Here is a 24,759-nt window from a genome sequence, read left to right on the forward strand (position 1 = left end):
TAGTTTCTGAGATGTTTTTGCCCTTTATTGCATTGTGTTACGCTTTGTTCCAGCACGGCGATCCAGGAGGCAGGGACCAGAGGTGGAGTATAAAACGGGAGCAATAAATAAATTGGTGTCCAAGGAGGGGAAAGGCTTTGCTATAATAACAACAGAGCTTCTCTTGCTTAGGATTCGCTCACCAAGGTTACAAACTCTGTGAACACAGATAAGAGTATGTCATTCTGAGGAAAAGGACACAAAGCAAATGCAAATATGGTGCTAAAATAATGTGTTTTTGTCTTTTACTACCATCTTAAAGGGAATATGTCAGCAGCTTTTTTGCTATGTAATCTGAGAGCAGCATGATGTAGAGGCAGAGGTCCTTATTACAGTGATGTGTCACTTACAGGGCTGTGTACTACTGTTTCAATAAAATGTGTTTTTTGTCAGCAGGAGATTATCACCAGGGGGCTAGGTGTCTCCTGCCTCCCAGTCTAACCCCGCCCCCACCACTGATTAGCAGCTTTCTGTCAATATACAGTGTACACAGAAAGCAGCCAATCAGGAGTGTGGGCGGGGTTATACAGAGCTCAGCATTTAGAGCTCTGCTAGATCTGCAGCAGAGAAAACTAAGATTGTAATCAAAATAACAGCATGCAGACCAGTAAGTGACACATCATTGGAATCAGGGTCTTAGACCCTACATCATGCTGCTCTAAGATTACATAGCAAAAACCTGATGACAGATTCCCTTTAAATTGGCCCTGTTTCTGATATAGGTTAAAACAATCATAAAATACATAAATACGAAGGCAATCAAACTGATGAACGTCAACATGCAAACATCAAGGATGTCAGGCACATTGTTGGATGATGGGGGGGGGGTCTTTAGAATAAATTGGCTATTTTTTATTGCTACATATATGGAGAGGGAAAGATTTATAGCCCAAATGTTTACTATGCTAAATGGTATTTAATGCTGCATCTGGAATTATCTCTGTATGTCTTCTCCCGTAACTAAATAAATTACATTTGTAATGAATGTTGATCGATTAAAGCATATAATGCAGATCAAGTACATTTCAAAGAATTATTGGAATTAGAATCTGAGAGAGTGATTTAAAGCCCACCAGAGGACGTATCTCACACTGAATAATGTTTTGTTGTTGGAGCCGGTAAATGCTTGCTTACCGGTTTACTAATTCACTTCCGGGCAATCGGCAATCTTTGTAAATTGTTCAATAATATAAACTTCTTCCATGGTGTATGTTAGTATATATTTTTGAAAGTGTTTTGGAGACTTCATAATTTACTAAAGGGGTTTCTAGACATTTGAAATGTAAATAATCTGAATATGGCCTACAATAAGTAAAGATGATGAATGACACTTTCCTGGTTCCTCGCTGGTCCTAGCATATTCTGCAGCAGTGATGACATCTTATTTTGATACCTCACCACTGCAATCAGTGGCTATATGAGTGAGGTTGTTGTGGACCTCATTGTGGTCATGGTCACGTGTTGGGTTACATTATATGGCCGAAAATATTGGGATCCCTACAGGAGCTTTTATGACATCCCATTCTAAATCCATAGGCTTTAATATGGAGTTGCTACCCCTCCATTGCATCAAAAACAGCTGCTACTCTTCTTGGAAGGCTTACTATAAGATTTTGGAGGTATCTGTGGGAATTTTTTGCTCATTCATAGAGAAGAGAATTTATGAGGTCAGATACTGATTGGATGGCTGGGCTCACAATCTCTATTCTAATCCGTCTTAAAGGTATTGGATGGAGTAGAGGTCGGGGTTCAGTCATGTTCTTCTACACCAAACTCGCCCAACCATGTCTTTAGGGACCTTGCTTTGTGCACTGGTTATAGTAATGGGGAAAAGAAGAAGGCCTTCCCCAAACTGATCCCATTAATTTGGAAGCTCCAATTGTCTTGCATGCTGAAGCAATAAGATTTCCTTTCACTGGAACTAAGGAGCAGAAGCCAACCCTTAAAAAACAAGCCCATAGCCTTATCCTTCTTCCATCAAACTTTAATGTTGGCCAAACCTAGACTCATCCATCAGAATGCCAGATCGAGACGTGTGGTTTGTCGCTTGACAAAACACGTTTTCAATGCTCTACAGTCCAGTAATCCCGTGCTTTACACCACTCCATACAACATTGTGGTTGGTAATGTAAGGCTTGTATGGAGGTGGTTAACTATAAAAACCCATGCCATGAAGCTCCTGGTGCACAGTTTTTGCACTGATGTTAATGTTTGAAGCTCTGCAGTTATGGAGTCAGCAGAGCGCTGGTGACTTTTCTGTCCTCTGATCCTCAGCACTCGGTGACCCCGCTCTATAACTTTACATGGTCTCCACTTCATGGTTGAGTTGCTGCGGTTTCTTATACCTTTTCATAATGCCACTCACAACTAATTATGAAAGAAATGTCATGACCTGACTTGTGACATCGGTGGCACCTTTTACAGGACCGCGCCGATATCAATGAGCTTTTTAGAATGAGCAATTGTCTAATATTAGTAAAGGCAGACGGCATGGCTCGTTGCTGGATATTATACGCCTGTGGTGATAGGACTGAATAAAAAGCCTGAATTCAATGATTAAGCAAGGTGTCTCAATACTTTTGTCCAACATGTAATTAGTGTAGTGTATATAGTGTAAGTATATATTTTTTGGTTATTTTTTGCCATTATTATTGGGATTTTTTAACCCTAGTTTCCTTAAAAACATGCAGCATGGTCTAAAAAAAGTAATATAATGTATATTAACTTTATAGAGTTGTGCAAAAATATTCTAGGTTTGTGGTCCAATGGCGATATCGGTAGTCTATGGCTGCTGGAAACCTCCTCCTACATGCTGGTATTTTCTCCTGGCCGGCCTGGCCATGCACAATTGTAATGTGTGTGTAGTGCCACAATGATGACATCGCACCAGGCCTACTAACCATAAGAGGTGCCGGAGATGCCAGCAGGTAGACGTAGGTTCACAGGGCTCTGGTTCATCGGCCATGGACTACCAGCATGACAGGGTCTTCCAAATTTTTTTGCTTAACTAAATCCCCCACTGCTCCTTTCCTATCCCTGCCTAGGCCGTCTGCTGATCTTTATGGTTCCTCTTCCTGCTGGGACAGGCATGTGACCACTGCAACCAATCATTGGAACTATATGTTTAGAGCTAGTCTCTATACAGCCTGTACTGGTTATACTGTTATGTGATTGCTGCGGCCAGTGATTGAAAGCAGTGGTCATATGTCTGACCTGGCCAGACAAGAAAACACAAGATTCAGGGAGCACTAGGAAAATAGTGGTGGGAGATCAGTATACATTACTTTTAATAATATAAGATAAAAATCCCAATAAAAAAGCCCCATATAATTAGACAGGCAAAAATTCAGAAGTCTACAATTATTTTGTTTTAGGATTCTGGTAAGGGTCTGGTAGCCTTCTTTGATGTTCTTTGGGAGAACCCACATAAATTGGCCAGACCTACCAAAATATGGCCACATTAAATGCAGTGTATGTGCCGATTATAAGGATGTGTCCTTAGTGAGTTGTGGTCCTGTTGTGCATTACAATCCTGGATCACTGTGATACTTAGAAAATACACAGGTAGCTCCTCTACCCCTGTAGACACTTTCTTATTTTACCACACACTTACCATCCACGCCGATTTTACCATCTCCATCTTTGTCACCGGCGTTCAGAAGTTCCTTAGTTTCCTTGGCAGAGAGAGTTCTGCCATTAGGGGTGAAGCCCTTCAATATAAGACTGGAGAATGGGGAAAGTCATTAGGAATTATTGTACTATTGTGCAATTTCATAATTTCATGTTTGCTACATTGTGCACTAAAAGAAGTTTTTATTATTACATTATTATTATTGAAAAATTCTCATAAATTTATATTGCATCTATGCGCAGTATGTGTACATGTATATACTGTACATTATATAGATATATCTATATAATGTGTCTGTATATATACACTGCTCAAAAAAATAAAGGGAACACTTAAACAACACAATGTAACTCCAAGTCAATCACACTTCTGTGAAATCATCCCGTCCAGTTATGAAGCAACACTGATTGTGAATCAATTGCTCCTGCTGTTGTGCAAATGGAACAGACAACCGGTAGAAATGATAGACAATTAGCAAGATACTCCCTAAAAAGGAGTGGTTCTGCAGGTGGTGAGCACAGACCATTTCTCTGTTCTCATCCTTTTTGGCTGTTGTTTTGGTCACTTTTTCATTTTGCCATTGCTCTCAACCCTAGAGGTACAGTAGCATGAGGCGGTGTCTACAGTACAACCCACAGAAGTTGCTCAGGTAGTGCAGCTCATCCAGGATGGCACATCAGTGCGAGCTGTGGCAAGAAGGGTAGCTGTGTCTGTCAGCACAGTGTCCAGAGCATGAAGCAGATACCAGGAGATGTGGAGGGAGCCATAGGAGGGCAACAACCCAGCAGCTGGACCGTTACCTCCTCCTTTGTGCAAGGAGGAACAGGAGGAACACTGCCAGAGCCCTGCAAAATGACCTCCAGCAGGCCACAAATGTGCATGTGTCTGCACAAACGGTTAGAAACCGACTCCATGAGGGTGGTATGAGGGCCCGACATCCACAGATGGGGGTTGTGCTCACAGCCCAACACCGTGAGGACGCTTTGCATTTGCCACAGAACACCAGGAGTGGCAAAGTCGCCACTGGCGCCCTGTGCTTTTCACAGATGAAAGCAGGTTCACACTGAGCACATGTGACAGACGTGACAGAGTCTGGAGACGCCGTGGAGAGCGATCTTCTGCCTGCAACATCCTTCAGCATGACCGGTTTGGCAGTGGGTCAGTAATGGTGTGGGGTGGCATTTCTGTGTAGGGCCACACAGCCCTCCATGTGCTCGCCAGAGGTAGCCTGACTGCCATTAGGTACCGAGATGAGATCCTCAGACCACTTGTGAGACCATATGCTGGTGCGGTTGGCCCTGGGTTCCTCCTAATGCAGAACAATGCCAGACCTCATGTGGCTGGAGTGTGTCAGCAGTTCCTGCAAGATGAAGGCATTGAAGCTATGGACTGGCCCGCCCGTTCCCCAGACCTGAATCCGATTGAGCACATCTGGGATATCATGTCTCGCTCCATCCACCAACATCACGTTGCACCACAGACTGTTCAGGAGTTGGCGGATGCTTTAGTCCAGCTCTGGGAGGAGATCCCACAGGAGACCATCCGCAACCTCATCAGGAGCATGCCCAGGCATTATAGGGAGGTCATACAGGCACGTGGAGGCCGCACACAACACTGAGCCTCATTTTGACTTGTTTTAAGGACATTACATCAAAGTTGGATCAGCCTGTAGTGTGTTTTTCCACTTTAATTTTGGGGGTGACTCCAAATCCAGGCCTCCATTGGTTAATAAATTTGATTTCCATTGATGATTTTTGTGTGATTTTGTTGTCAGCACATTCAGCTTTGTACAAAGTATTCAATGAGAATATTTCATTCATTCAGATCTAGGATGTGTTATTGAGTGTTCCCTTTATTTTTTTGAGCAGTGTATATATGTGTATGTATATATATATATATATATATATATATATAAATATATATATATATATATATATATATATATATAAACACACATATATGTGCAGACTCATTCCCCATGGGATTATGCTCTATTACTCAACACTGAAACTTAAATATTTGCATCGCTAAAAAAAATATCAGTCAAGTTTGAAGATATTAAGAGGTTTATTTGTGTAAAGTAGGAAATAAGTGTTTGCAAATTTGAAAGCTTTTATGAAGTATGTAATATTAACATGAGTGGCTTAAGCCTCATTTACACTGATGAACACACGGTTTTAAAAAAAAAAAATAGAAAAAATGTGGTGATCCATCGATCAGTTCTTTGGCTCATCTTCCTTCCTGTAGATCTAATTTACAATGGAAACAGTTTAATTTTTTGACTTCTTAAAAGAAATAATAAAAGATGAAGAAAATCCATAATCGCCTTGAGAAAATCGAGCCCCGCTGCTGCACTGACAATCTCCAACCCAGACCGCTATAGATGACGCCATGACCACTGGTCAGTTGAACGCTGCGGCCACTGATTGGCTGCAGAGTCAGGAAAGTGCTGGTCGGGATGTCATTGCTTCTAGTCCTATGGAGGCTGTCAGAGCTGCAGTGCTCAGATTCCCATGATGAGTGCAGCTTCTTTTCTTCTTTATCTAGATGCCTTCAACATGTAATTTTTTTGTAAGCTCAAAAACCCCTTTAAAACGTTTTCCCTGCTGATCCTCCTCACTGTACAAATAGGTGGAGAGATTGAAAGTCATGTGGGCGGTCCTACTAGTGATTGACAGCTATCTCTGCCTGCATTGTACAAGGAAGACTGTCAATCACTGAATAGGACCGCCCACTGGACTGTAAAAAAAAAAAAAAATACGGTGGCAGAAAAAAATTACCACAAAAAACCCCCAAAAACGCTAGAAAAAGATTCTTACGATTTACAAAACTCCAGAGAAATGAGGAGTTTCCTAAAGCATCCTCTGCCTGGAAAACAGGCAGTTTTGACCACTGTAAGTGTGAATAAATCCTTAAAGTCCTGGTAAATCCATTGAAATGAAAGTCCAGTCCTTGTTAGGTTTCCTTTAGAGAGTATTTTCTATACTTCAGATATCGCACTTGCAATTGGACGTTCTGTCTGTTCCATTTTTTGGGAAGAGATGAATGGAGTAAATGTCCAAAATGGATCTGATGATTATTATGGGATCTTTCTGGGTTCCTTTGTGTGTTTTTTAGAAAAATTGTAGCATGCAGAACTTTTGTGTTCTGAAAGCTGATACCTAACGGATCACACTTGTAAGCAAAATTGGATTGTACTCAAAGTCTGAACAGGAGGTGCCGGTAGAGTGGGATTATGTGGCCACTCACTAATTATTGAAGAAATTTGCGGCACACTCCTTTTTGAAGGCTGTAAGGTGACCAAACAGACGTGTAAGCTATGTTCACACGTTGCGGTTTTTTTCAGCAGTTTTAATGCAAATAAAAAGCTGCTTTTTACAGTGCCAGCAAAAGCTATGAGATTTCAGAAATCTCATGCACACGCTTGCTTATTTTTTTCCTGGCTGAATTGGAAAATTGCAACGTTTTTTTTAAATGTGCAGCCTGTCAATTCTTTCAGCGTTGTTGCAGCATTTTTTTCACCCATAAAAAGCAATAAAATAGGGCAGAAATGCTTCAAAAAAAGTCCAGCCATCTGTTTTTGCAGCGTGTTTGGTGAATAAAACTGACTTAATTAAAAGTACTGTAGACAAATGACACATAATTACAAAAAAAAATGCAGCAAAAAACATACCAAAAAAAGCAGCGAAAACATAGTAAAACTGCTTTTCTTTGTTAGCAGCTTCTTTACTGCTAAGAAGAGCAGGTTTTGTCTGCAGAAAAAAAAAAGGTTGCAAAAACGCAACGTGTGAACATAGCCTTATTGTGATTCCTAATGCATAGGAATGTCAGATGTTTCACCAGTGATTAGCAAGTGTTTTCTTGCCTTCAAAGATAATCAAGAATTCAGACAGTGACGTTTCAACCCTCTGGGTCTTTCTCGATATTGTCACTGAATCGAAAGAGGCATAAGATGTATGTATAGTGACGCTGATGGTGCTCAAGGTGACCTCACACATGACACATCTATATATGTGAGATATATATGTATATCTCTATATATATATCTATATATATATTGCATGGTGAAATGCAGGAAAGCATGAGTATATAGGCATCAAACAATAAATTCAATAGGGCTTAAGGTGCAATGTGCCAAACACTGCAGTGCCACAGAGAAACCAGGTAAAATTCATATATTGGTGGCAATGTTCAAGGGAAAAAAGCAGTCAGCATTTTAAATTTATCTGTGAAAAAAGGTCCTAAAAGCCATAATAGGCTGCAATATCAGGACTCTACTGGCCCCTATCAACTTAGATACTCACCGGGGGTGTAAGAGAAGGATCTCTGCCTCCAAGGGCGTCACAGAAGCAGGGAGGATTGTAAGGCGTGCGCCTCGACGCGCATTTTGCCTGTTCTTTATCAAGAGGCACCTCTTGATAAAGAACAGGCAGAACGTGCATCGAGGATAAATTTAAAACTACTCAATGAATGTTTCATGATTCTTACCTTTTATAAATAAAATTGTTTAATGCCTATATACTCATGCTTTCCTCCTTTTCATCATGTCCTTTTGAGTTGGCATTTTCTTTGGCTATGGTCTAGTCACATGTGACTTGTACCCTGGCCTGGTCATTATTATGTGGAGGGCTGTTGTTTTGCCATATATATATTGTGTGTATTGATTTTAATGAGGTTTATAGAATTCCTGGTGGAATGTTCATGTTTCCTCGAAAGGTTTTCCTGAGATTGTGGTTTTAATATCATAGAATATACTGTTCTATATCGATAGTTCTCGATAGAAATGGTTAAGTAAAAGGAAGGAAAATTTAACATGTTTTTAGCATTTTTGCTAAGGTAATATGTAGTATACATGTCAATATAAGTTGTGGGCATGTGTTGTCTTCTGGTGGTAAATATTTCTTGCTTATGGTGTTTTAGAAGAGTTTGCTTTTGAGTGGTTTAATTTATTACGTATCTTTTTGTTGTAGTATAGCTATTGCTAGTATTTATACACTGCGTAGTATCTAAAGCTAGCTCTATACCTTAGTTAATGGCTGAACACTCAGATGACCAGCATCTAGTGTGTGTGTGGAGAGGGGAGTTTGACACTACCGTCCATCTCTTCGGTGACATCTGCCATCAGGGTACAGTGTGGAGGCCACCGTACACTGCCAAAATCCTCAGGTTCGTCTAGCATTATTATATTGAGTATGGCCGGTATAAGCTATTTTTTTCATCTAGATTTCATTTGGATAGTGTTGGGGAGAATGGTCACTCTTTTTGGAAGGTAGGGGGCTGAAACGTGTCTAAGAAATGTCATTATTTAGATACTTTTATCCTCTATTTTTTCCATGACATTTGCTGTTTTGTAGTGGCAGAGGAAGACCACATGAACACCATGACCAGGGGGGCTCAGTGCAGAGCTGAACTCCCTCCCTCCACTCCCAGTGTGACAATTTCAATATCTGCATCATAGGGATCCACATACAGTTGAGTTCAATGGTTCAGTGTCTCCAATTCAATGGCTCCCTGTACCACTGTTCAGCCTGTGTATTTTTCATTCGGTGACCGGTTCCTTTTAATGGGATTGTCTACTAAAGACAACCCTTTTCTGTGTGCCTCATCTCAGCACAGCAGGAGCGGTGATGTCACTAGATCGTGCCTGCTATGTGAGGCCTCAGTACAGACACTGCACGGACTGGAGCAGGGCATCGGGACAATGGGGCTAGGTTGTTTTTTTTTTTTATTTTGTCAGTCAGTGCTTGAAGGGTGGAGGCTATCATACTGAGCTGGGAGGAGATGGTTTGGGCTATTATACTGTGAGAGGGGGTGTTTGGGCCATCATACTGTGTGTGTGTGGAAAAACTGTGACAGTCATTATACTTTGTGTGGAGACATCATACTGTGTGTTTTTGTGGGAGGGATCATACTGTGTGGGAGCATCATATTGTGTGGGTGGCTGTGAGGGCATCACACCATGTGGGAGAACTGTGGAGACAGCATACCATGTGTGGAGGCACTTTAGGGGCATCACACTGTGTTGGGTGAATGTGGGGGGCATCATACTGTGTTGGGTGGATGTGGGGGGCATCATACTGTATTGGGTGGATGTGGGGGGCCATCATACTGTGTTGGGTGGATGTGGGGGGGCATCATACGGTGTTGGGTGGATGTGAGGGGCCATCATACTGTGTTGGGTGGATGTGGGGGGCCATCATACTATGTTGGGTGGATGTTTTTGGGGGCATCATACTGTGCTGGGTGGATGTGGGGGGCATCATACTGTGTTGAGTGGATGTGGGGGGGCATCATACTGTGTTGGGTGGATGTGGGGGGGCCATCATACTATGTTGGGTGGATATGGGGGGGCATCATACTGTGTTGGGTGGATGTGGGGGTCATCATACTGTGCGTGTGGGAAAACTGTGACAGCCATTATACTTTGTGTGGAGACATCATACTGTGTGTGTGTGTGGGGGGGGATATCATACTGTGTGGGGGCATCATATCGTGTGGGGAGCTGTGAGGGTATCACATTGTGTGGAGGAACTGTGGGGACATCATACCGTGTGTGGAGGCACTTTAGGGCCATCACACTGGGTAGGATGCATGTGGGGGGGCATTATACTGTGTTGAGGGGCACTGTAGAAAGCATTATAATGCATGGAGGTCACAGTGGGGGCATCATACTTTGTTTGGGGCACTGTGGCAGCATCATACTATGTTGCAGGCACTCTGGGGGCATAAAACTTTAGTAGGGGTCTTGTGGGGTCATCATACTGTGCAGTGTAGTTGGGGAAAATTGTGTAGGGGAATTCACTGTGGGAATATCATACTGTGGGGGGCATTTTTAGGAGCATCATACTCTATGAGTGGCATGAAAGGAGTATCATAGTAGTTGGTAAGAAAACTAAGGTGCTTCAATAGGGGCACAATTTTAGTGTTTGTACCGCAATACCTGTCCCTCTCTCATTCTTTGAAAGTTCTTCTGTGACTATATCTATGCTCAGTGACTCTGCTTAATATTTTTGATTTTTTTTTGGAGGGAGGTAATTAGGAATTTTGCTATATGGCCCCATAATTTCTATATATGCCCCTACTGTTTTATTTAATTACTTATTTTTAAATATTACTTTAATAAAGTATCTATTGATTATACATTCCGCTGGATTCTCTTAGCCGAGATATCCCCAACCGTTAGCGCCCAATGCTCAGCGTTTTTTATAATATTTCCTATGTATTATTTTAATTTAATGAACCAATGAAAGTAACCCAGCATATCAGTTGGTCTGCACACATAGTTAGACATACAAGCATACTTTATGTTCCATTTGCCTTTGTTAAGGAATGATATGTAAAATTTATGGTTTCCGAAAATGGAAAAATGTAGTTTTTCTTCTTCCACCAGATACCTGTCCATTTACTCACCACAGCTCCTCCTCCTCTATGAATCCACTGGCATCTTGATCCAGGATTCCGAATACTTTCTTCATGACGTCTTTACTCTTGGACTTCAAGCCAACCAACTCGAAGAATTTCTTGTAGTTAAAAGAGTCAGCAGCTGGATGGAAATATAAGAAATGTCAAATATTTAATTACTATATTTAGTAATTACAAAGTGAGCAATACACTGATATGGCCAAAATGTTTCTCTTCTGCTCCTAGAGTTTTATCATGCAGGTCATTAAGCAACCACCAAGATGTCATAAAAGACTTTGGGGGCATCCATAGGAGCCCAGATTCCAAGTGAAAACAGCCAAATGTCATGACGCAAGTGACAGCAGAGCTAATCTAGGTAATCCGCTCTGCTGCGCTGGGGAGACACCCAGCAATCAAGCGATTGCCGGGTCTAAAAGAAGCATCGGCATTATTTATGCTTCTTCTCACTCCATAGCACTTATTGAATGCTATGTAGCCTTAAAGAGAGAAGACAGAAGAAGTATAACCCAGATTTGTCTCCTCCTCTGACAGCGCAGCATCTGACCTGCTCGTGCTAGATTGCAGGAGCTTTAAAGGGGTATCATTATTCTCATCTCCAAGATCGTATCCCAATATGTAGTAGATGTGATAATAATTATTTTAGCAAATACCTCCAATTAGAAATGTAGTATAGTTCTTCCGATTCACTGTGTCGCTTACCCCATGTTCAGGGCATTGCAGTAACTTAGATATCCAAGTTTATGACCACTAACAGCTTACTAACTAACTGTCACTACATGAGTGTTCATAACCATGAATACCTAAGCAACTGCAATGACCTGCACATGCGGTAAACGACATAGCGAATCAGAAGAACTGAACTACATTTCTAATTGAAGGTATTTGCTCATTTTATTATTATTACAGCAACTGCGTATGGGGATAGGATCTTGGAGATAGGAATTCTTCTTTAATTCAGTTACATCAAAAGACAAAGCTGCAGACTTGGGACTCGAAAGGCCCATTGTCAAAAAATGGTGTTGGGCCTTTAAGAGGTTAAAAAAGTCCTCTCTAGTGTGATAGGAAGCTAGTTCATATTAAATATGTTAGTCAGCACATGTCCCATGAACGTAAGATGGAATATATACATGTGCTTAGTCAATGGATATACCCCCATTGTATGCGCATAAGTCAATGGTTTGACCCTGGTGTCCATTGCTCAATGGATCCTGCATTGCGTCAAGGTTTCTATTTAACCGAATCTATAAAGTCTATGTAAAAAGAGCCTTTAATTTTCCATTTAATGCCCTTCAATAATAAATATGCCCATACACATAATGAGAATAGCTAATTATTCTTTGGCAGGCTTTTGGGATAATCATCATATATCTGTTACTAAGAGCTTTGGTCATCATGACGGATGGAAATGACAAAACTGTAAATATTTTAAAAGGGTTACTAACTTTGGGATCCTCTTTTTTTGAGCAAAGGAATCACTGCGTGCACACTTTGGGAAGAAGAGTCAATGGGAGTCCATTGGTCCCAATGTATGCCAATGCAGCTCTGCTAGAAGAAGAGGAGGGTAGATCTTTATACTCTAACAGGACAAACAAAAGGGGTCATTCCTTTAACTGGAGTTGCTTTAAAGGGCTATTCCCATCTCTAAGAACCTATCCCAATATGTAGTAGGTATAATAATAATAATAGCAAATACCTCCAACTACAAATGCAGTATAGTTTTTCTGATTAGCTATATCACTTACCCCATGCGAAGGGCATTGCAGTAGGTTAGATATCCATAGTTATGACCACTAGCAACTCACTGTCACTATATTAGTGGTCATAACCATGAATACCTAGCTACTGCCCTGCACATGGGGTAAGCAATGTAGCTAATCAGAAGAACTATACTATATTTCTAATTAGAGGTATTTTCTAATATTATTATTATTACCTATTACATATTGGGATAGGATCTTGGATATGGGAATACCCCTTTATGCCAATGCAGCTCTGCTAGAAGAAGAGGAGGGTAGATCTTTATACTCTAACAGGACAAACAAAAAGAGTCGTTCCTTTAACCAGAGTTGCTTTAAAGGGCTATTATTATTTGCTAATAATAATATTAGCAAATTCCTACAATTAGAAACGTAGTATAGTTTTACTGATTGCCTATGTTGCTTTCCCCATGTGCAGAGCATTGCAGTAGCTTAGGTATCCATAGTTATGGTCACTAACAGTTAACTGTCACTATATGAGTGGTCATAACCATGAATACCTAAGCTACTGCAATGCCCTGTATATGGGGTAAGCAACATAGCTAATCAGAAGAACTATACTACATTTCTAATTGGAGGTATTTGCTAATATTATCGAACCTACTACATATTGGAATAGGATCTTGGAGGTCCCGAGCAATGCAGAGTGAATTTTTGATGTATTATTTTGTCATACTACAGTAATTCCACATTTTCTCTATAGGAGTTATTACCAGATGTAGTTAATAAAGTATCTCTTTAAATGTCATGCTCTAGATTACACGATGAAGAAGGTTTTTTTTTTATATGACACAATTTACAGCATATCATAATCCAGGCTGGATATGACGCCGGCATCATTTCATCTTTAATCGCTTTCAGGGAACAATACGGCTTCGGTGTCCCTCAGGCTGCAATTTTTGCCGTGATATAAAGATGTTAATCAGATGTTCCTTTAGAGTGAACACGCTCTAACGACTCACTTTTTTTCTTTTTTTTTTGCAGATTTATACAGACATAACCAGTTGTGAAGGACAGACGGCGAGATCGTCACAAAAGAATAAGGGATGAGATGGGAGGATGGGGGATCGGATGCACAAGTCAGCAGGAAAGAGCGTAGAGCAGATAAGAAGTAAAGACCGGGGATGGGAGGGGACCGGGGAAATGAAGATGCAGCTTGGGCAATAAAGCTTTGCATGGGTTGATCAAGGTCACTCCTCTGCTAAAAGTGAGTTTTCAAGTTTTTTTGTATATAAGGGATATAGAAAAGTCATACAAAATTGAGTGCCGGCTTGGAGTTCAGAATAGACCTCCATATATCAGCACTTTTTCGACTTTCCGGGAAAAGTAGGACATTGGCCCATCCTGTAAAATTGATAGATTTTAGAAAAAAAAATTTTTCTAGGCAAAATAAGTTTTAATTTCTCCCAAAAGCATAGACATAAAGCATAACTTCCCTTACCTGCAAAGGCCCCCACAGCCTTTGAGATGTCAGCAGCAGCGAGTACATCAGTCATAGACATTGCGGCTCTGGATCTGCAAGAGAATGGGACAGACTGAGAGGCAGGGTATGTTCTGCTGGACTCATCACTTCCAAGGGGGCAGCCGACCTGACTGCGGCTGCTTGCAGGCACGCAAACTCCGGTGACAGTATATTAAGGGGGGTGGCTAGCTGAGGGTGAAACTGCTGGCACTAAGCCACGGGGCAATATGCCAGTCACCTGAGAATTTACCAATGTCACATTATCCTCTGCGTATAATCACCGAGCCAGGTTCCCCACTATATAGCCATCTTACCGAGAGGGTTAATGCTCTTTCAGCCTCCTATAGTTTCACTGATAAGCTTTGCATGCTCTTAGCATAAATCATTTTCTTCCTGCAGTTACATCAAAGCGCAGCAAAGATTTTTTTCTTTTTTCATTGATTAGTCTTACTTGCTGCTTAATTTTGCAGTAAAGGCTTTACTGGCATGACTGTGCTTTATCATACTGCATATAATCCGCCACTGGCAAAGCCATTCCCCAGTTTGCTGATATTCCTCCTAAACGCTGCATGCCTGCAGCAAAAATGACGTGGGAATTAACTCATGTAGGGTGCTGGGCTTTAATAATGGAAAAATAGCAATTAGAAGTAACTTTTAAATAGTTAACACCCTTCTGTCAATCATGCCAACCCTTCCTATCCTGCACACAGCGTATCGTTATAGGTCATAATTATAAAGGACGATGTATTGTGCATTATAGCAGTACCTGCATTGCAGATCAGGGCTGGTGCCAGGTGAGATGAATACCCTGCAGTCAGAAACTATGGGGCATCCCTGAATGCAGAGGAATATACCAATAAAGCCAGAAAAGACATGTATTTTGTATAGAGCAGGAGCAGAACGGCTTGACCTTGGCATTAATTACTCTTTTTATTCCAGTACCAGGACGCTGGCATCAATAGACTTGGGCACCAAGGCCCATTGCCCTTGATGATAGACTTCGTGCCCTAAGTCTTAGCTGCTAGCAGTCACTATACTTTCCTTCCTACATGCATAGAAACTCTTCATTGTGGTGTTTAAAAGTTTGTGAACCCCTCAGAACTTTCGTTACTACTGCATAAATTTGACCTAAAACTACATTGGATTTTCACACAAGTCCTAAACGTAGATAAAGAGAACCAAATCAAACAAGTCAAAAATATAAGACTTTGTAATTTCTTTCTTAAAGCCGCTCCGGTCAACAGCTGCCATCTTGTGACTGCAACTTCTGACTGACCGGAAGTCAGAGGTAACAATCACAAGCTCTCAATGGAAGTCTATGAGGGTCTCGTTCTGGCCTCTTTGTGGTCATAGACTTACATTGAGTTGACTTCCGGTTTGTCCAGCAAACACCAAAGACCGGAGAGGCACTGAGAACAGAAGAAGACTGCGGCTGGTAAGTATAATACTAGGGGCAGGAAACATTAGTGATACCACTCCAGCTGTGGAATTGAAGAGAAAAACGCTGGAGTGGAGCTTTGAATTAAGAAAAATGATCCAATATTACATATCTGTCAGTGACAAAAGTCTGGTGTTTTCAATCAATAGGGAAACAATTGGGTGTGAGTTGGCAACCTGTTTATTTAAAGAATATCATTACAAAACTCGACATTTCAAGAACTAAGTGGCAGATGAAAGTACCTGCATAGCAAAGGGACTACGGTGGAGAATCGGCAATTATATCTTTTACAAACTGCGAGTGTAAACTTTTAATGATGACTTTTCAAGACTAGAAGTAATATTTATTCACAAAGCCAAGCAGGATCAGTCATGGAATGAGTAGATTTTTGAGGGACTTACTAACGGAGATAATCTTTACCCATGGAATTATCCTTGCGTTTATTGTATTGTAGTTAGATGATTACAGCCAATCAGTCCCTAGAAGTCAATGTAGACAATACAGACCACACGTTCCATCATACTCCTTAGGTCAATGGTAGCCCAAATCCGCTGGTATTTATAAGGGCTATCCGTTATATTGATACTGATTACCTATCCTTAGGATGGTTCATCAATATCAGATTAGTGGTGGTCCGGCACCTGGGAACCCCCCACCCATGAGCTGTTACCAGTTGCGGCAGTGGCCCAATGTAAACCGTGTACAGAGTTGAACCACTGCTCCAAACTTTTTAGTGGCCGCTGCCTGGTTCTGCAGATCAGCTTCGATCCATATATAGTGTTTACATCCTCCCCCTGCCATAGCTGGTAACAGCTGATTTGTGGCAGTGTCGGACCCCCACCAATCTGAAAGTGATGATCTATTTATAACATACTAGTGAAAAAATCCCTATAAGGGTGCGTCAACATAGGTGACTGGTCCCATCGTTTTCTTATTCCAGTGATCTCTATGGGATCAGTAATTGGACTGGTCAACGAGCCGGATCATAAAGTTGACCGCAGAGTTTTTCAGTCCGATTGTTGATGCCAGACTTTTGCACAACTTTTTTTTATTGTTCTGGTCATCTCAGGTCAGACACAAAGGTATGTGAACAAATTCCATACCTTAACATTATAGATGCAACACAGACATGATAAAATGTTTTTCTAGCCTCGGTGTAAGGGGAGAGCACTGAGGTCACTTTAAGACCATTTGATGGATGCATCTCTCAAGCCCCGAGCACTATGCCACATCGAGAATACCAAGGTACACTTTTAGCCTCAACACCTCAAAGCAAAAGGGTTTCCATAACTGTGGCCCTGTGCCCTTTAACAAAAAATGCATTCGTTGGTTTCCCGACGTTGGCATTGGTGGTACATTTGAGTGTTGCTTCTTCTGGATGAGAAAGAAGAGGAAAAAAAAAAGGCGAAGGACATTATAGCCTTAGTGACATTTTCCTGACTAGTGGAGACACTGATCGGATTACTAAGAAAGTGTGACGCACATAGTGGGAAATGTCAGGATTGTCCATGAGATATACAAGTGCCTGGATGAGAAACGACCCATTTCTTTGTGGCAAAATATGATTCACACCAGGGAGCGATGCCGAGGGTCTCATTGTGTCTGCCAAGCTACATTTTCTCCTACTTGCTGACAGTGCAGGGTGTTATGCATCCCCGGTTTAATAGTAACTGTATCCTGCTACCCCCTCCCATATTCTGTGTTGGCATCACTCTTTTTCTGGCTGAAGCAACTGGCACCTGGGGCGTTAGCTGTGTATTTATGGAGTAGTAGCAGTAATATAGACCCGATCTAACCCTCTGCTCCATCTCATGTGTCCTATTATGCCGAATATCTCTAATGGGTAATACTTGGCAAGAATTAAAAGGGAAAGTATTTTAGAACCTTCTCGATTACATTTAAGATATTTCAGCACAATAAATTTATTAAAGCGGTTAGGGGACAAATTCTGGTGTGAAAGTCGCTGATTTTATGCAAAGAATTTATCATTTTTTATGACGCTCTCATGGCTTTTCCAAAAAAGCAGAGGCAAAATTCTGGTATGAAAGTCCCTTTTCCAAAAAGTGAGCTGTGCTTAGCGGAGTTGTGAGGTCTTCAACCACCCAACAGATTTAATATAATTTACTCCTGAATATGCCAAAAATAATAATGCACAATTTTTTGCCATTGTAGTGCACAGTCAAAAATACGACACATTTTTGTCTATGCCATTTAATAGATTTATCACATTTTCCCCTCTACTCTGGACAAAGACAAGTGTACAAAATCCAGTCTTATTAAATTTCACCCCAAATCTTTAAACAGGTACTCCATAGAAACATACAACCGGAGTGCAACTATAGTGGGTACAGGGGTTGCAGTTGCACCAAGAACCTGGAGCCTTGGAAGGTCCAAAAGGTCCTTTTCGTCCATATGAGAAGACAAATCCTATTAAAGACAGTGGGGGCCCTTGAGTTTCACGTTATGCCCATAAAGGGGGGCCCAAAAAAAGGAAGAGTCCAGTAGTGGCCCTCCACCTGGAACCGTCAGTAGAACAGATTGTCTTTCAGGCTAAGGTCACACAACAATTTTTCTCTCCTCCGAGAAAATCAGTTTGATAATGCTAGTCACACTCTGAGTTTGATCAGAGTGTGATCAGATTTTCTCGATTATGAAAAAAAAAAAAAAAAATTTCTCCATTCTGTCAGTCCGTGAAAACCAGAGCGTACTCTGATGATGACTTTTTCCACAGACCCGTAGACATGAATGACCGAGCGCGATCTGATAATCGTGTGTTGAGACTTTCTTCCTTTGACCACTTGGTCCTTGAAAAAAATCAGATATGTTCACGGCTTCATTGAAAACCATGGGGACAAGAGCCATCCATCAAAACAAAGTAGAGCGCGTGCCCGAGTCATACGGTCGTTACATTAATCCATTAAAATACTAATGTCTTATGTGGCCGGACAACGTAACATCACCCGACCAAGCTCATATTCCCAGAATGGTCATGGACCTCTCATACTTTATTATCTTGGAAAAAATATAATGATCAGACAGTAATTAAAATATGAGACAGTCTGAAGGAAACCATATAACACTCCGGGCTGCTGACTGGCCTTACATAACCGAACATTGCCACCTGTTCCAGCTACGTGATACCTTAGAGCGGTCCTCAGTTAATCCCCCACTATAAGATCTAGGATATGAGACTCACACGACAAGTAGTTCATTAGCACGCTGAGCAGCTTTGACATTTGTAAAAGGGTTAATAGCATTGCCCTAATACCACATCCTGAGAACAAGCTGCACCCGTAAATATGTTCTCGTTAAAACATGGGGTAAAATTAAATCACTTCTCACTATTTCGAGAGCCGACTGAAGCCTCCATAGATTTGCACTCTCAATTTGATGCCTTCTGCGTGTCGTCAGCATTTCTGCAGTGAAGGGTTAACGATTATTAACATCCACTTGTCTGATTCTTCAGTCTTTGCGAGCAATAAAGGCGACGGCTTTTAGTCCCATCACAATCATCATAAATATAAATGACATGAATGTAGGAGCGGTGCTGCAGGGGTTGTATCTGGCGCAGCATTTGGTGACGGTATATAATGTACAATGCAGTGCTCATTAATCCTATTGATAAATACATGGACGTGACAGTTATTACACTTCAGCATCTGTCTCCTGATATATTGTGCATTGGCCAACGCTTACATGGAGCAGATACACCAGCATCTACTAGGGAGTTGGGGCCAATGTTGCACAATTTCACACAATTTCAGTGCCTGTTCCTTTTTTTTCAGCATTTGACTATGACAGCTAGAGGGCAACTTAACTATCTTTATGAAATAATACCGCATCACTTCTGCATCGCAAGCAAATCTTCATTAACTCTTTGCCAATTACACTCAGTCTTTTAATAACATCATTCCATTTCTGTTAATTCTCTACTTTAAGGAGGATCTGGCACTAGCTTAAAAGTGGCCATTTTTGCTCTTATATTATTCCCGTTGGTCCTCTGATTATTTAATATTTTGTATTTTTTAAATCCACCATACGGTTCCAGAGATATGGGTCTTTTTTATTTGGTGCTACATATTTTGGCCAGTACTAAGGGGGTGTGGCTTACAGGTTGCTCTAGGGGCGTGTCTTTGGGCTGCTCTACCCTGTAAGCACCGCCCCCTTAGTAAAGATCAGCACCAAGTAAAAAGGCCCATATCTCTGGAACCGTATGAAGGATTTAAAAAGTACAAAAAATGGAAAACTCAAGAGAAGAGCAGGAATAAAATAGGAGCAAAAATTGGATACTTTTATTATAGTTGCACTGCTTTATAATGAGGATAGTGCGCCCCTTTGCCTGGAGAATGCACATAGACAAAATGTTATAACTTGTTATTTGCATTATGTAAAAAAAATGGTGTCTGTGTAGGATCAAAACTAATTGCTATCTTAACTCTTGCTAGCAAGGGACCGAACTATTTTAATGACCACTCTGTCTTATATATTAATGGGGCCAAACATCAATTTTATCAGGTCTGGTATCGGAGCCTCTCGACTATTCCCTTACAACAGATTTCAGGGGAGAAAAGGATTAGTCAGTTGGATTTCAACATGCCCAATCCTTTTGTTCTCAGACGGGATATAATCTACTGTCTTAGATGTTTGACAGTTTCATTCATGTGTATGGAGGGGGTCAAGAAGGATAATAATTATTTAATCAAGTGCAACTGTATCTAAAGTGTATAGCTAACTTTATTTCTGCATGTCATGTCCCTAGTGTGAAGATCTGATCAAACAACTCCATGTATAACAGCTTCATGGACCTCTATAATTAAGACTTAAGGCTTCCAGCAGGTGAGATTAAAGAGGGATGACTAGCTGAGGACAGATGATGACAAGCGAGAGAAGGATAGGACTCTTAGAATTTTTTAATTGCTAGTTCTTCTGTTTTCAGGGGAAAAAAGCCACTGCCAGAGGTGTCTGGCAGGAGCTTTTTTTCCTCCACTGAAAATACATGCTTTGCCAAAACAAGGGCTGATTTTTTTGAGGGATTCAGGAGAGATAGCTGTCTGGTGAAAGAACAGTTTGACCAACAGATCTCATGTGTATGGTCAGTATTAGCAAAATGGGAGTATTAGCTTAAGTACATGATATAATAGTACAATACATTATACAAAACTAAAATAAAATTGTTAGAAATCAGTTTACCTTTAATAATCAATTCACTAATGATTATATAGATTAGATAATTATGATTAAAATAATCTGATATTACTTAACGCCAAGTGTTGCTTGAGCTCATGTAGAAGTTATCTGCTCTTCTACTTTATAAAGCTTGGGTTTATCATTGATTTCTTAACAGGTATCTATGTTGAGAAATACTAATATATATTTCTTATGCCATGTATCTTATGAAACGGTTCACATCTCTAACTAATCCCATACCACATAAGCAGGGTGGCTCAGTGGTTAGCACTGTATTCTTGCAGTACTTGGGGCTTGAGATCTAATCCATCCAAGTACCACATCTGCAAGGAGTTTGTATGTTCTCCCCGTGCTTGTGAGGGTTTCCTCCGGGTTCTCCAGTTTCCTCCTACACTCCAAAGACATACTGATAGGGAATTTAGATTTTGAGCCCCAATGGGGACAGTGATGATAATATCTGTAAAGTGCTGTGAAATTAATGGTGCTATATAAGAAAATAAAAAAATAAATAAACTACACTATACTAGGTCTTCTCTGATGTTTGGAAAGTCCACGTTTCCTACTGACAATGCAAATATATTACATTTCTAATGATCTATATAAATCAATGATTGGCACTTTCACATTAGTTCTCTTGAAGGATTAGTAGTCTCCCAAAAAGGTAGAGTTTTTCTTTAATAAGCTAGTCAATAAAATGTTCTTACTATAATGTTCCTCAGTTTTTTGGCAGCCAAAAAAACTTCTTGAATTTCCAAAACTCTGAAGCTGCCAACTGGACCGCCACTACTTGTGCCCATATTTAGGCCAGGCTTACAATGCTAGCCTATTGCAGATCCTTACTGATACTCCTCCGACACATCCTCGTAAATCTGTCACTCACATTTACGCCCAACAGTTTCAGACCACATCTGCATCAAACGAAACGAGTAGACACATACTCTTATTTCAAATGATCTTTGAGAGCTAGTTAAGGCTTCAATTCAATAATTGAATACATTTGCTGAGTCTACATATTTGTGCCCCCGTAAGGATCCATTACCCTTGGCTTAGAGAATGGAACATGGTGACATTTAGGACCATGAACTCGAGTACGGTCTGTATTTGCTTATGTAATGGTACTGTGCCCAGCTTTACATGCCCGCTTGCTCATCATCTGCATTTTGGACATATGAAGATTAATAGAAGTTTGATATTTGCTCCTGCTTTTACGGCTATTTATGCATAAAAGCATTTGCAATACGACTTACACATTTGCAGAGACTTCAATCTACCTAATATAAGTGCAAAATATTTCATAAAATACGGCAAGTGAAAAATCTCATCATGACTTTTCCCAACTGAACATTTTATGCATTCTGAACATACAGAGCAGTATATCCTCTTATGTATCTTACAAATTGATCATTCCTTCACTCTTGTACTCGATCATATATTAAAGAGGACCTTTCACTGGATTTTTTATAATATAAACTAAGTACCTCATCCAATTGGCGCTCTTCCACTGATTCTGGAACGGTTTTCCTTATTATTTTTATGTTCCAAAATTATGCCCTCCGGTAATAAAGATGCAAATTTTTGTTTCAGCCAACTCGGCTTAAACCATAGAACTTCTGTCATAGAGAATAAAGCAAACGCACACAGAGAAGTTCTGTGGTATATGCCCAGTTGGCTGAAGGGAACATTTTCATCTTATTTAATAGAGGGGGCATAACTTTTGAATGGAGAGGAACATAAAAAAAAGAAAAAAACTGTTCCAGAATCAGTGGAACAGTTGCAATTAAAATTTGCAGTGAAAGTTCCTCTTTAAAAGACAATTCCTATTCCTTGTTTCCTATTCCTTGCATCGCTGAAGTGGTATTCCCATTTCTGACATTGAAAATGAGGGTTCCCAGGTCTGCGACCCGCACCAGTTTCGAGAACAGGGATGGAGAGGTGGCTGCACATGCACAGCTTCTCCGTTCGCTTCCAAAAAATTTTGAGAACAAATGTCTAAGATGGGAATACCTCTTTACTGGTCCAATGTTCACCCAAGATATACTAATAAAAATATATACTAAAGCTAGCCATACACACTTAGATTTGACCCCTCTGATTTTATCTCATGGTTTGTAGACACCTGCTGCCATGGACGAACTACCAGTACAGCAGTGAACCATTGATCACGTCTGATCATCCAAAGTTCTCTGCTGACCATGCACAGCTTGCAAATGAAAAATATCAGGCTGTAAAGCCTTTTAATATAATGAATTAATGCTAGTACCTTAATGGTAACTCATTCCCAATGCACAATCAGATGTGTATAGCTATACTATCCAACAATGCCAATGGCCTCAAGGCTAGTCCTGACAAATGTGCACTGGCACTTAGCATGTATCAGTGCCTTGCATCCTCTCTTACTGTAGATCCAGTCTCTTCTACCCAGAGCCTCCTCCCCTTGTACTCACTTGGGGATGGATCAGGATCCGTGGGAAGGGCTGAGATAAGGCAACGGTGAGGTGCCCCTAAGAAGGGATTCCCTCTTAAATACTTTCTCCATCTGTTCTATTTCGGGAAAGTCCATCCCCTCCTCCTCAGCATCTAGATTGCTTGGTGTCAGATACCCTGAGACAGCAGGATAGGGATCATGTTTATTGACAAGTAACTCATCAAGAAACTCTATTAATACGCCTGGCAAGGGCTCAGGTCCTGGACTTGGGCTTTGAAGCCAAAGGAGGAAGGAGGACTGGTAAAGAGACAATCCATCTGAAATCTAAAGAGTGGGGGTAGGGATTCTCCATTTATTTAAGTGCACCCCTATATTGAATACATTCGCCTTCTTTCTACTGCTCCTGCTGCCTGAGCTACATTTACAAGACTTTTCTACCAGACTTGAAAAAGTCAGAAGATTTAAGGGCTCTTTTCCAAGTAAAATCTAAATGCTTGGTAAGTGTGCCAGCGAATAGGTCAGATGCCTTCAAGATCCAAGAGAGGTGGAGGAAAAGTCTGGGCCTTGTTGACGTCTGAACAAATGGACTGTATAATGTATAAGCAGAAATTTTCTCAAATCTATATTTATCTAATTACTTTATTGGATGATGGGATGCTGAAGTTGGCAATTGTGCCGAATTTAATGTGCACGATGAGTACGTCCTGGCAGAGTAAGAGAAGATACTCCCATAAATGGGATCTATTGCCATTTTCAACTTTGGACAACCAGGGAAGATGCCAGACTGGGAAGTCTGTAGAGCGAAAACAATCCATTAGTGGATTAAAACTTTTCTCAAAATATTTTGGACCATGGTGTGCTTTGCTCCCTTTACTTATGGATATCGACTCTTTCAATTTGGATCCTTATATTTGTGGACTCCATTCCAATGAGTAGCCTCCAAATATTACTGGAGTTTGGATTAAGCCTGTGGTTTCACAGTTGGGAAGCTCTTCTGGAATGGGAATGCCATGTATTAGCCACAAGTCATTCTACGCCCCCCTCCTGTTATTTGCAGTGTGCCAGGACTACTGAATGAATAAACTTGGATACATGCTCATAGTTTGTTTGTAGCTGCAGGTATGAAATACACAGCCAAGAGTCACAGTATGTGTCTTTTGTGCCCGGGATCTCAGCTAGAGATTACTGAGATTCAGAGAGGAGCTCGCCATTCATAATTAATAACTAGGAATTTCAACAATGCATGGATCTCAGAAGTGTCCGCTCAATATTATAAATATTAGTAATGACTAGCATGAGGAAATCTTATGGCACGTGTCATATTTTGATTGATATAGTGACTTGTAATCATAAATAATGAACTTTTTTCAGTTATCAAACAAAAAGTTTGATATGCCA

The 24,759-nt window shown here is 40.7% G+C and overlaps 1 protein-coding gene and 1 long non-coding RNA gene across 3 annotated transcripts in view; one reads left to right on the plus strand and one right to left on the minus strand.

Moving 5' to 3' along the window:
* On the minus strand, positions 1 to 23,514 carry PVALB (parvalbumin). 2 transcript variants are annotated; one of them, XM_073644370.1, is made up of 5 exons: positions 23,381 to 23,514; positions 14,291 to 14,364; positions 11,081 to 11,213; positions 3,653 to 3,762; positions 1 to 196 (listed from the first exon to the last, which is right to left on the minus strand). In XM_073644370.1, the coding sequence occupies exons 2-5, from the start codon at positions 14,349 to 14,351 to the stop codon at positions 168 to 170; spliced, it is 333 nt and encodes a 110-aa protein (XP_073500471.1). In that variant the 5' UTR covers positions 14,352 to 14,364; positions 23,381 to 23,514; the 3' UTR covers positions 1 to 167. The 2 variants fall into 2 exon arrangements, with proteins under 2 accessions (XP_073500471.1, XP_073500472.1); XM_073644371.1 differs by having other exon boundaries at positions 23,334 to 23,407.
* A 115-nt stretch (positions 23,515 to 23,629) lies between these two features.
* Positions 23,630 to 24,759, plus strand: part of LOC141157306 (uncharacterized) — a 77,365-nt gene continuing 76,235 nt past the window's right edge. Inside the window, exon 1 of the long non-coding RNA XR_012247781.1 lies at positions 23,630 to 24,480. This is a non-coding gene — a long non-coding RNA (uncharacterized lncRNA). The remainder of the gene's footprint in view (positions 24,481 to 24,759) is intronic.

This window comes from Phyllobates terribilis, unplaced genomic scaffold, assembly GCF_046119375.1.
Source record: "Phyllobates terribilis strain yellow unplaced genomic scaffold, ASM4611937v1 Scaffold_8__6_contigs__length_399053987, whole genome shotgun sequence".
NCBI lineage: Eukaryota > Metazoa > Chordata > Amphibia > Anura > Dendrobatidae > Phyllobates > Phyllobates terribilis.